The 12990-nt window shown below is 36.0% G+C and overlaps 1 protein-coding gene across 1 annotated transcript in view; it reads right to left on the minus strand.

Moving 5' to 3' along the window:
- The window catches only part of abcb6b (ATP binding cassette subfamily B member 6 (LAN blood group) b), a 43067-nt gene that overhangs the window by 27665 nt on the left and 2412 nt on the right, over window positions 1-12990 (minus strand). Inside the window, exons 4-13 of the mRNA XM_016287304.1 lie at window positions 12780-12972; window positions 12542-12663; window positions 11686-11795; window positions 11521-11586; window positions 11314-11439; window positions 11151-11227; window positions 10948-11011; window positions 10315-10400; window positions 10139-10196; window positions 9916-10020 (exon numbers count right to left, since the gene is read on the minus strand). Coding sequence (XP_016142790.1) covers window positions 9916-10020; window positions 10139-10196; window positions 10315-10400; window positions 10948-11011; window positions 11151-11227; window positions 11314-11439; window positions 11521-11586; window positions 11686-11795; window positions 12542-12663; window positions 12780-12972 — 1007 coding nt within the window. The remainder of the gene's footprint in view (window positions 1-9915; window positions 10021-10138; window positions 10197-10314; window positions 10401-10947; window positions 11012-11150; window positions 11228-11313; window positions 11440-11520; window positions 11587-11685; window positions 11796-12541; window positions 12664-12779; window positions 12973-12990) is intronic.

Here is a 12990-nt window from a genome sequence, read left to right on the forward strand (position 1 = left end):
CTCTTTTCAAACAGAAGCTTGTAACGCACATGATATCAGTCACAGCATATAATGACTACTAAAAATGACAAATTATATATCATTTTCTTTCAAATAAAAGGAAAATTAAAAGTGAGTTGAATCCAAGAAGCTCTAAAAGATTTTAGAATAGTTCTGCATCCTGAAGGCGCTCCGCCTGTGTTTGCGGTGTTGCTTTGACCTTAAACATGTTAAATTACACAAACAAAATGTTTAGCGTAATGTCTCTGGAAATATCAACCGTGATTGATCAGCCTTTATTTTTGCATAGTAGACGTTATTACTAGGCGAAGCGAAATTTGCTGAAATATCCACCAAATAGGCTACAGTAAGAGCGCATGGTTTATCTGTCCATCAGATGCATGTCAAAGTTGAGTTCGTTACTATAACAACAGTAGAGCAAACAATCATTGTAAAAAAAATAAATAAAAAAACTTTGTCGAGATCACGAGAAAATTAAGTCGTTATAAGGAGAAAACAACTCCCGTTATGTCGAGATAACGAGAAAATTAAGTCGTTTAAGCTACATTAAAGTGATTATTACGTTTTGAATATGGATATTTTTCTTACAAAAACGCATCGATTCGCTACAGAAGGTCTTTATTCACCACCCGGAGCCGTGTGAGACACTTTTTTTTTTATGGATGGGCGCATTTTATTTAACTGCTTTTGGACTGATGCATGCAACACCTGCTGAGTTCCATGAAACAGCTTGAAAGATCAAAGAGAATTTTTAATATAATTCCCGACTGGATTTGTCTGAAAGAAGAAAGTCATATACACCTAGGATGACTTGAGGGTGAGTAATTTATGGGCTAATTTTCATTTTTGGGTGAACTAACTCTTTAAATGTGAAATTAAAACTGCCAGTAGGTGGCAGCAAGTCACTGTTAAGCAAGTCATTGCGATTGAACCAAATCATTTAAACGGTTGATTCATTCAGGAACGAAACAATGTCGTGTTGCTCAGAGACGCAAAACAGCGCTGTGGCTGTGTTTGGGATGATTTTTGTTGGAGAAATAGAGCAAAAACAGGAAATATGGTGTCTAAAATGCAAGTCTCTTAATATTAACTTCTTGTTTATTGAACTGTTGTATAAAATCAATATCACATTTGTAATCATGCTGACTTTTGAAGAAAAAAACGACACTCTTCATGTGATATTAATGTAACGAATCAGCTCACATACACAGTTATGATTAATTATAATTAATTATGAATATTTTAGATCCGCTGTAGATATTTAGCTGACCTCTCAGGGTCAACTGTCTTCTATATGAAATGATATAAATATATACATTTTCTGCCACATATCTTGAATTATGTGACAATTCTAAATGCATTAATACACTGATTAGTGAAAGAATGCACTATAATTGCACACGCGCACTCACTAGTCTAACCTGCTAGACTTCATCACGTAATGTATGCGCACATACTGTAGGCATTTTGTTTGCTTTTCGTGATATACTCGATAATATCAAATCGCACATCCTTAAAACAACAATTACGATATTATCGCAGACCATACATATCGCACACCCCTATACAGTTTAGATTTTTATAATGCATTGTCTTCTTATCGATCCACCAGTTCACATTTAAAGCTCTGCGTGTTTGCAGGGTAAAAACATGGGTCGATTTTTGCATTGGTCTGAACTCTGAACAAAACAACAGTTTTATTGAAAATGCTCATTCATTCTCTGCCAGCAGGTGGAGCGTTTGGTAGAAATATAACTGTTCCCCCGGTAACAGCAGAACACAAAGCAGCGCAGCACCGGACTTTGAATGTGCAGCGCTCATGTTTATTTAATGAAATTTAAGCCTTTTGAAGTTTAATCGCCACATTCAGCCATATCGCAATTCTGGTCTTTCCGTCCCCAAATTTAAGACCTCTTGAAATCCTTTTTAACACTTTCTTGTACAATTTAAGACTTTTTAAGGCCTTAAATTTGATACAACTAAATTTAAGACTTAAGAAATTTGTAGCGTCTGGACCAATCAAACACACAATATATATTTTGCTAGTTATATTTAACAAATACTCTATAACACCCCTCAGTTAACAAGCCATATGAGGACCTGTGGACCCTTCCCCCGAAATGCGTAACACCCCAGGAAGCCGAACAGGCCCCTGGTTCCATGGCAACCAACGCGGATATCACTGGGTTTATTGCCCAGAGGAATGTGAGCAGAGAGACTTTCACTGCATTTTCCATAGCAAGAGGCACAATGCACAGTAGAAATGGACTTTTCTACTAATTAATTCATAGGAAAACCTTTCTTTGAATGAACAGTGTATCCTTCAGGTCATGGTGTATGTTGTCTTAGATATTTTTAGACTGTTTTATGTAGGCTTATGAGGGAACCACCCGTCCTGTCAATCTTTCCTATATATAATCCTACCATGCTTAGTATCTATGAATTCGCCTTCTGATGATCTAAACGAGCATGTATATTATATGTTGGTACATAGGCAATATATTAGTGTCCTGAGAATCTTTAGTCATTTCGATTCAAGTTCCATATGCAAATTACCATGCTTCCACACAAAGAGCCATAAAAACTCCCCAGTATCTCAAAACTCCCACTTTGGATTCCGGCCTTTCTCATTGGACAAGCCCAGCTTGAGAGGTGGGAATCTTCTCCAACCTTAAAGGCCTCTCACCAGGGACCCGTCCAGGTTCGGTGGCTCTGTTAGGTTCTGAGAAGATGTGAGCTCCAATGCTCCAGGACATCCTAAGTTTTTGTGCTAGGCCTTCGGCCTTGTCTTCTCCATTCATCAAGTTACTCTGACGCAAACTGGTTCTTTTCATCAACCAACTTCAGCAAGATCCACTCTTAGAATTGACAAGACAGTTGACCCTGAGAGGTCAGCTAAATATCTATAGCGGATCTAAAATATTCATAATTAATTATAACTAGTTATGATTAATTATTCATATTTCCCATGAGCTGATTCGTTACACTTTTTTAAAGTCGGCATGAAACGGAAGTTGCGATTGTCAAAAAAATAAAAATAATAATTAGTTTGCTATGTTCTAAGAGTAATGTTGTTGTAATATCCTAAAATATTTTCAATGTTTAAAGGTAACATACTCCCTTATGACTGGTGTCAGTGCTATAAAGTGAAGCATCAGCTACAGCTTTTCCCCGTGTAATTTATTCTAAACGTCACTGATGTCACTGCCAGGGCCATGCAGAGACCTTTGGAGGGGCAGGTGCTCAAAGTATAAAAGGGGCACATGGAGCACGGCTTTTAATAGGGCTGTGCTTCTCGCAGAGATGTGTATTGAAACGGATGTTTCTGTACTGATAGCAGCAAATGCCGTGACGCAGTTTTGAAAAAGAATCACAGAACAGAAAAGACCATTTTAAGATTAAAAGTTAAAGAATTTTTTCTTTGCACCACTTAATCACTCTGGAATTAGAAACTGAATTCTATTAGGCCTATTATTATTATTGTTAATAATAGTTGTCCCCTACCCTCTATGGAAGAGTTACACAGTTCCCGCTACCTCTTGAAAGCTTGAAACCTCTTGATCCATCTCACCCAGGGCATTATCTTTTTGAATTGCTACCTTCGGGCAGATGGTACAGGGTTCTAAAAACCCGAATAAACAGATTAAGGAATAGTTTTTATGCCAAAGCTATTTCTGTTTTGAATACTGCAAATAATGTAAACTAAACATAATGTGTGTTGTAGACATGAAGTGTTCATCGCTGTTGAATGTAAGATTAATAGTTTACATGCCAAGCCATATCTGTTTTAAATACTGCAATAACTTAACTGATCATTATGTGCAATACTGAATGAGTCGTGCAACACTGTTGAATGTAAGATCAAACCGTTTACATGCTTAAACTATCTAGTTTTGAATACTGCAATAATTTAACTTAACATTTTGTGCACTGTTGAACATGAGTCGTGTAACTGACTGTTGAATGTGAGACATCTGTGTGTAATGTTGTGTCACAGATCCTGTCATCTGTGCACTATTTATTAGATTATTGATTTATAAATTTTTTCGTTACACTATGCACCCAAAGGATTGCATTCAATTTCGTTGTACTTGTACAATGACAATAAAGATATTCATTCATTCATTCATTATTGAGTTTACAGGGTATGGTGGTTTTGCTCTTGTAAACACTACTGTTGTTCTTGTAGAATTTTTTTTTCTCTTATTTAAAATAGAATTATATTCTAATCCTGTTCTGAATTTATAAATTTTTTGAATGATAATGATAATAAAAACAGGATTGATAAGTATAAATCGGAGGATGAGAAAATCAGAATAAGCCTGTTTTATCAGTGTTGTGATAATTATTTTTAATGGACTCTACGTTTTTTAAAGTTCAAAGTAATAGTTTTTAGTCAGATAACAAAGACAAGACCCCTCGACACCCTTTAAACTTTTCCCAATCAAACAGCAAGAACGAAAGAGAACAGGCACCTTTGTTTAACGTTAGCTGCATTTTAAATATTTAATTTTAATGAAATGTAAATTCGTCCCCTCACTTTATTCGGGCAGGTGTGTTCACGTATAGAGGTTTCTAGATTTAAATCTAGATTTAAATTCAAAGAGACAGTATCGATAGTCTATGCATGACCGGACGTATTATTTGTATCCAAAATGAGGAGAAGTGAATATCTGGAGCGCTCAACACTCTCATGCCGTGTATGTTTCATTAATACTCGAAGCCGGAGGGCGCTCTTGTGCAGAAAGTCCAAAATAGACTCATAGAAGTAATGACTTATGACGTGCAGGAAATCCCTAACATGGACAAAAGCATCCGGCTATCGCTGTAGCTGAGCTGAATAAAAAGCAGAAAAAAACCGTGAAAACAATAAACACACAATTGCGAAAATATACGGTTTGTGTGTGTTTTTCAAACTATCTCCAGGTAATAAATAAACTATACGAATAATGCAATACTTACTGACATATTATTTAGTAGCCTATAGAAACTATAAAATATATTTCCTGCCTTATTCTGTGATAAAAATGGGGAAAAGGTGCTCATAGTAGCCTTTATAAACCGATCATAAAATTGTCATTAGGAAAATATTGAACAAAAATATAACCTAACCTTACTTCCACAAACAGCAATATAAACAACCGCTGTGCATGCTCTCTTCACAAAGTTCTTGTATAATAAAAATTATAATTTAATATTATAAGCAGGGTGCGATTTGTGAAAAAAAGCAGAGGGGTGGATGATTTTGAAAACTTTTTTCTCTCTCCATAGGCGGAGGTTGACCCAACTCCAGAGTAAGGCTTTAAAGCAACCTAATGTTAATGTAATCTGTTAACAAAGCACATCACAAACCCGTCTTTTTAGGCAAGTACCAGCTAATGTGTGTCACGTCATGAAATGTTTTAATACGACGCAAACTGTAGGCTAATTATCGTGATCACAATTTAATAAAAAACATTAATTAATTAATGTTTAAATGCCGATTAATTATTTAATTTCCACGGTTATTCAAACAGCTGATAAATTATATAAGAAAGTGAGCAAAGAACATTTACAGTATCAACAGAGCTTTTTGAAACTTCGAATCAGTTAAACCATTGCGTCGCAAAATGATTTACTGGTTTGAAGCGCTCAAATCGGATCGCGGATCGCGAATCATTTGATTCAGATCTGGACTTCGGCACCGTTCGTGGGATGTTTTTTTATCCCCACCAGAGATAAAAATAATTCAGCAGAGGCAGGGATGCATAGACCAGAGGTGGGGAAATCCCCCCCCATCCCCCCGGCAAATCGCACCCTGAATATAAGTATACAAGCACACCGCTCCGCTGAGAACTCCACTTACCGGCAGCCACAGATGTTATGAAGGCATCTTGGTAGCGCGCTAAATTAAAGGTGTCTGAACGTGAAGGATCGTCCTGGATGAGATCATCAAGTGAAAGGTCATCATCATGTGGATAATTTTATTTACGCTAAATTATTATTCATTCAATTTTACTAATAGTTAGATTGGGCAGGCCTTCACAAAATGGCGTTTAATTACAAAATAAAAAAAATTGCTTAGACAAAAGGGTACTTTGGGCATCAAGGGGAAAAGGGGCAGGTGCTCAAGCACCCACCGCACCCCACTCTGCACATGCCTGGCCCCTGCTGGCAGTTCCAGATAGCTCCGCCCTTGTGCCATAGCTCGTGACCGGAAGAGTAGAGGAGTCGTTTTGAGGGGGAGGGGAGGTTAACGTTTTTGATTAAAGATTACGAGGGCACATGAATTAAAAAAAAATAATGAAGTGCATGGATAAATTATTTATAATAAACATTACAGTATTCCATCAAAAAATAAGAATTGTCCATTTTGATTTTATGCCGACTTTAAAGGGGTCATATGATGCTGCTAAATAGAATATTATTTTGTGTATTTGGTGTAATGAAATGTTTTTATGCGGTTTAAAGTAAAAAAAACACATTATTTTCCACATACTGTACATTATTGTTTCTCCTCTATGCCCCACCTTTTTGAAACGCGTCGATTTTTACAAAACTCATCATTCTGAAAAAGCGAGGTGTGCTGTGATTGGCCAGCTATCTAGAGCATTGTGATTGGCCGAATACCTCAAGCGTGAGACGGAAATGTTACGCCCCTCACATACTGTTGATGCCCTGTCCGGCCGAAGCGACCAGACAAAAACATTAAAATCCATTACAAACGAGGCATTTGTTGCATCCAGTGGGGACATAATTACTGATTATAATGACTTATAGTGTCTTTTTACGCACTGCGTTGCATCGTGCCGCGTAAACATAAAACCCTGTCTGCATTTGTGATCGGAGAAATGACCAGTGTTGGGGATATTGTCCTCTTTTGGAAGACCAAACAAAGTAGTTTCGCTTTCACAACGAAGCACACAGCGTCTTCAGGACATGGAGGCAGCAACAACAATACTACAGCGAGAATAAAAGTTACACCTTCTTTCTTTGCGTGAACATTTGGGCGGTGTTATGCAAATCTTCCCACATAGTGAGGTAGATATGTGGGGGGCGTGTTCGAACGAGCCGCTTTAGGGGGGTGTGGCTGACTCTTAACTTTTATAAAGAATATCTCTTTGGATTTGAGACTTTAGTTTTTGCAAATTTACAGATCTTCTTTATGCACCAAGAGCTTGTAACACTCCAAAGAGAAAAGAAAAAATTTAATCGTATCATATGACCCCCTTTAAGACCCACGGAAACCCTAAAGCAGCTCGGAGCAGAGACCAGCGCTGTGTAAGAGGCCACCGTCTCCCCCAGGACACTGGAGTAAAAGCAGCTTACAGCTCCATATTCATTATTTACATCTCTCTCACTATGATTAATTCACAGGGGGCAGGTTTACTTAGAAATAAGAGGCAATAGTAAATCATATTCCTAGAACCTTGTCATGTGTAGTGGAGGTTATATGATCTATGGTTGCATCTTACATCACTGGTGTCACTGCATTGTAGTTAACAGTGTGACAGCTTGTACGGTCCGGTATAACATGACCTCAAACAGGCTACTGTTACACACTGCTCAACGATGTACAAGCATTTGTATTCCTGAGAGCAGAGCATTAAAGTCTGATGGATTTAGAAGATATAAAAGTTTGACACTGCATGTGCTTAAAATAACTTCATTTAAATGTAAGACGCCAATAACAACATTATTCATTATCAATGCTATTAGTGCACTACCAAGAGCACTCTGAGTGTGACTAAAACTCATGGATAATTTCTTCAAGCAGACTGTCTGACGTAAGCTTGGTAGGAAATTAATTTTTCACATTTTAATGCAAGCACTTCGTCCTCTTCAGTCAGTCAGACACTCTTGCCATCTAACATCAGTCCTGTCACTATTTCAACCCTACATTAGAGGTTTTCAACTTTGGGGTCAGCAGACATGCAGGTGGGGTTGAGAGAGATAGCTGGTATAATCTTAAAATGTTTTTTATAGCTGCAGTCTAGACCTATAAAATATGCAGCTTCTCTTATGCATAAAATCATGGTAACTTTTAAAACAGGAAGAGGAATATAGGCGACAATGTGACCTGTGATGCAAAGGTGAACTCCGTTTACTCACTCCCATACATCCTGGAAAGAATTTTGGTTTGCAAACTTTTTCATATTCATATGACTAGGTCAAATTCATATAGATTAATTTTACAAATGTCTTTCTCAGGGTTTCTGTAGGTTTTATAAAAATTAATTAAGGACTTTATGACCAAGTAAAGAAAATGCAAGGAAATTGAAGGGAACGCAATACACCAACATGGTCTTGTACTTCCAATAGATCTCCATTACTTTTATCATCATACATCATAATAGCTCTGCTCAAAACAATAACTTTTACTGTACCTTCTGATCACACAGCAAAAAAGTGATGTTCTTCCACAATATTTTCGTCTTGTTTTCTAATTAAATGTTCCAGTGTCAAAACATCCTTAAATCAAGATACTTGAGAAGCAAAATGGCAAAATAAGACATCTTTTATATTAGAAATTGACCAAAATTAATTGACTTTATGATTAAAACAAGAACAAATATATGCTAAAATCAACTTGATTCAAAGAGAAAAGTTATTTTCATAAAACACTGACATATACTTTGTCTGATATTTGTTCTTGTTTTACACAAACTCACTTAATTTGGTTTATTTTCTCAGAAAACAAGACTTCATATCGTAATTTTGCATTTCAAGTAAATGTATCTTGATTTAAGGATGTTTAGATATTTGTTCTTGAATAGACTTCTCTGTATTTTTGTTTTGTTTACTTTTTTTTGCAGTGCAATTTAATGCCATGATTTTGAATTTAAGACTCTGCTCTGATTGAAGACCTTTTTATGGCTTTAAATTGTGAAAGGGTGAATTAAGACTTTTTAAGACCCGCAGAAAAATTAACGTTTTGAAGCATGCAAATGTTAATTACATAAACTTTCAACAGATGGACAAAAATTAGGAGAATATTAATAATATCTTAATTTTGTGTTTTGAAGATGAACAGAAGTCTTTTGGATTTGGAATGCTAACTAAATGTTAACAAAATTGAAGTATTTCTTTAAAATCTAACAGATTCTGCTTTGGTAATTTTATAAAATTTTCTATAGAAGCTAGGGCTGGACAATATGGCCAAAATTTATATCACGATATATTTCTTAATTTCGGTCGATACGATATAATTCCGATATCGATATGAACACTATTTATCTGAAATAGAAATCTTTAGTAACATTATAAATGCCTTTATCATCACTTTTGATCAATTTTAAGCATCCTTCCTAAATAAAAGTATTAATTTCTATAATTTATTTCCCAAAAAAATAATAAAAATTATACTGAATGGAATAGTGTATAATGTTACAAAAGCTTTTTATTTCAGATAAATGCTGATCTTTGGATCTTTCTATTCATCAAAGAATTGAAGAGTAATGATGCTGAAAATGTACCTATGTATGATCACCAGGAATAAATTACATTTTAAAATCTATTCAAATAGAAAGCAATTTTAAATAGTAAAAATATTTCAACATTTTACTGTTTTTGCTGTACTTTGGATCAAATAAATGCAGCCTTGGTGAGCAGAAGAGAATTCTTAAAAAAATTAAAAATAAAAACATAAAAAAATCTTACTGTTCACAAACTTTTGACTGGTAGTGTAGGCTGATTATTCTTATAGATTGAAACAAATGTGCTTCAGCCAGAAAAAGGGTATGAAAAGTGCTCCGAGTCGCTGCAGAAAACAAAAAAATTTAACAACAACAAAAACTGGAAATGTGTTTAAAAATCATATCACCGTTATTGAAAAAAATTATATCGCGATACATATTGATATTGAATTATTGTCCAGCCCTAATAGAAGCTTTAACATCTGAGCATAAAAGTGTCTCTGTTGTCATGTTTCCTGACCTTAGAGATGTCCTGACCATCGATGAGGATGCAGCCACCCTGCACGTCATAAAAACGGAAAAGCAAACGGATGATGGTGCTTTTTCCTGATCCGGATGGACCAACCTGTTAAATAAGACATTAGCAGGGGTGAATGAACATCTTGCTCCTATGCACACTATCTCATTCTATAAACGTTTTAGTACACAGTATTCACGAATGAACAATTTAGATGTCATTTTACCAGTGCAACTGTCTGACCAGGCATCACTGTGAATGAGACTTCACTGAGAATTTCTTTCCTGTAGACAAAAAATAGGAAACAAAATTTCAAAGATGCTAACTCAAAAACATATAGACGTCAAAAGCACTGTTCTCCAACAACAACAAAAAGTTCATAATGACATTAGCATGACTCACCCAGCAGTGTAACTAAAGCACACGTTCTGGAAATCAACCCTTCCTTCTATGAACAAAAGGTCTCCTGCATTCACATCATCCTTTACCTACAGCAGAGGGCAATTTTGGCATGTACCACAGGACACACGTAGAAAAGCATGGCACTGGGCTGACAGTGAATTAAGCAAACCTGAAGAATGCATTAAAACTGAAACCATGGCAAAAATACTGAGGTCTCTTTCAAGTCAAATTCAAGAATCAGTTTGCAAATTATCTCCGACAGCTTTTTGGAGTATATAAAAAGAAATGTGAAGATCAAATAAGGGTTTTAGTAAGATTATTTGCATATGAATAGAATCTAAAGGGACTGTGAGTGTCGAGGAATGGCCGGCTGTTGGTTGTGTGACTTTGAGGAGAGGATTCCCAAAGGACAGGGGTAACTTGAGTAAGTGCAGGAGGTCATGACAATAAATCAACACTCACTGGTCAACAAGACCAACACGGGCACGTCCAGAGGGGCCGCAATGGGGCTCCTAGGAATTGACTAGACCAGTACTTGTTCTGTGCAAACTGATTTAGATTTACGGATTTATAAAAGATTTATCTTTGGCTTGACTACTAAATGACTCAAAAGTGGCCACAGTGGCCACTCACCTCTTTTTCCTCTGTTAGCAGTTCAAACATGCTCTCCATGTCAACAAATGCACTTTGGATCATTCTGTGAAAACATAATAGTAAAACAAAATAAGTCAAGGGAGAAACAAACAGAAAAGTCTGGCAATTGCCAAAACTGTAAATATATAAACAAGAAAAATAATAAATGAATCTGGCCACAGATAATCTTCCTCTAAGCTTACCTATAATATGTACCAAACCAGTTGAGTGGAGTGTAGAGCTGAATAATGTAGGTTCCAAAAAGAACATAGTCACCAACCTATTATAGGAACAACAAAATATGCTCAGGACCAATCATTAAAAAATAATACGATTTCATAATTTTATGAGTGGCGATTATTGTACTTGAAACTTGTCCACTGTAACATAGTATGCACAAAGCAGGGATCCGGCCAACAGGCCAAATCCAATAATCAGGTTCTGAGTTTGGTTCAGGAGAGCCAGGGAAGCATTGGTCTTCCATTCACATGCCTGAACACAAAGAGAATCCAACTCAGCATCTCTCCACTCAACAGCTTATAAAGTCCAAGTATGTTAAGTGATCGCCATTACCTGATATTTCAGGATAGCATCCTCAAAGCGCCTGACTTCAAAACCCTCTGAATTATAGTACTTTACCTGAATAGAGACAGATTTTGTAATATTTCAATGTTAATACTGTTAACAACACTCCATGGCCAACCTAGGGCAACTTGGCTATGGCAGTTTGTCCCTTACGGTTTCAAAGTTGAGAAGAGAGTCCACTGCTTTTGACTTGGCAATGTTGTCCTGTGTGTTCATTTCCCGCCTGTACTTGGTCCTCCATTCAGTGATAATGATGGTGATAGCTGAAAACAAAAGTCAAAACTGAACTAGACATCGAAATGTGCCTGCTGACTGCCATATCCTATAGAAACATGCACTAACAATTTCAAAATTATGACTTTGAAACTATTATTGAGAACACTGCTGTGTACTGATATCAGGATCTGTAATATTTACTGAAGAGATCTTTACTTTTATTTTGAAGTACATATTCATTTGATCAAAAGTTACAGTAAAGACATTTATGTTATAAAATATTTCAAATCAATGCTGTTTCCACAAAAAAAATAATTAAGCTAAGCAAAATGAACTGTTTTTAACACTGATATCAGCATATTAGAATGACTTCTGAAGGATCATGTGACACTAACGACTGGAGTAATGGCTGATGAAAATTCAGCTTTGCATCACAGGAATAAATTACATTTTAAAGTATATTAAATTAGAAAACTGTTATTTTAAATTTTAATTATAATAACATTTCACAATTTTAATGTTTTTTTCTGTATTTTTGATCAAATAAATGCAACCTTGGTGAACATAATTGAAAGTTTAAAAAACATTAAATAAATCTTACAATTTTCAAACTTGAACAGTAGTGTACTAACAACAACTTTCAGAAATGTGTGATTAATCACCTTAATAACAAAAATATCTAATATTAACAATTAATAATAAATATTAACAATTAAAACGACATTATAATTGTTCATATTTTAATCTATCAACATCAACAACATGGAAATAAGTGTGTTTGTGCTGCACTTACTGAGGTAGAGAAACATGCAAATGAAAACAATGAGGCCGAACCAGGCACTGAAGTACGTCACAAAATAGATGATGGCAATGATGATGTCAGCAATAGTGGGTACAATGCTGAACACAATATAGCTGTAAAAGAAATCAATGAACATTTAATTTAAACATGGAAAAAAAGAGTTGTCAACCATTTTACAGCATAGCATATTTAAGCATGGTGATTCTAAAATCAAAGAAAATCATCAGACCTTAACAAGTTGTTGACTGAGGAGGTTCCACGGTCAATGCTGCGCAGGACATCTCCGGTGCGGCGGCCCAGGTGCCAGCGTAGAGAGAGGTCATGCAGGTGAGTGAAAAGACGGACCTGCACCACACGGCTGGTGTACTGCTGGACATAAGTCCACAGGAAGCTGCGCAAGTTACTGACAAACCCTGATGTCCCTGAGGGGAGAGAGACAG

The sequence above is a fragment of the Sinocyclocheilus grahami genome, unplaced genomic scaffold (genome assembly GCF_001515645.1).
Source record: "Sinocyclocheilus grahami isolate Dianchi unplaced genomic scaffold, SAMN03320097.WGS_v1.1 scaffold220.1, whole genome shotgun sequence".
In the NCBI taxonomy this organism is placed as follows: Eukaryota; Metazoa; Chordata; class Actinopteri; order Cypriniformes; family Cyprinidae; genus Sinocyclocheilus; species Sinocyclocheilus grahami.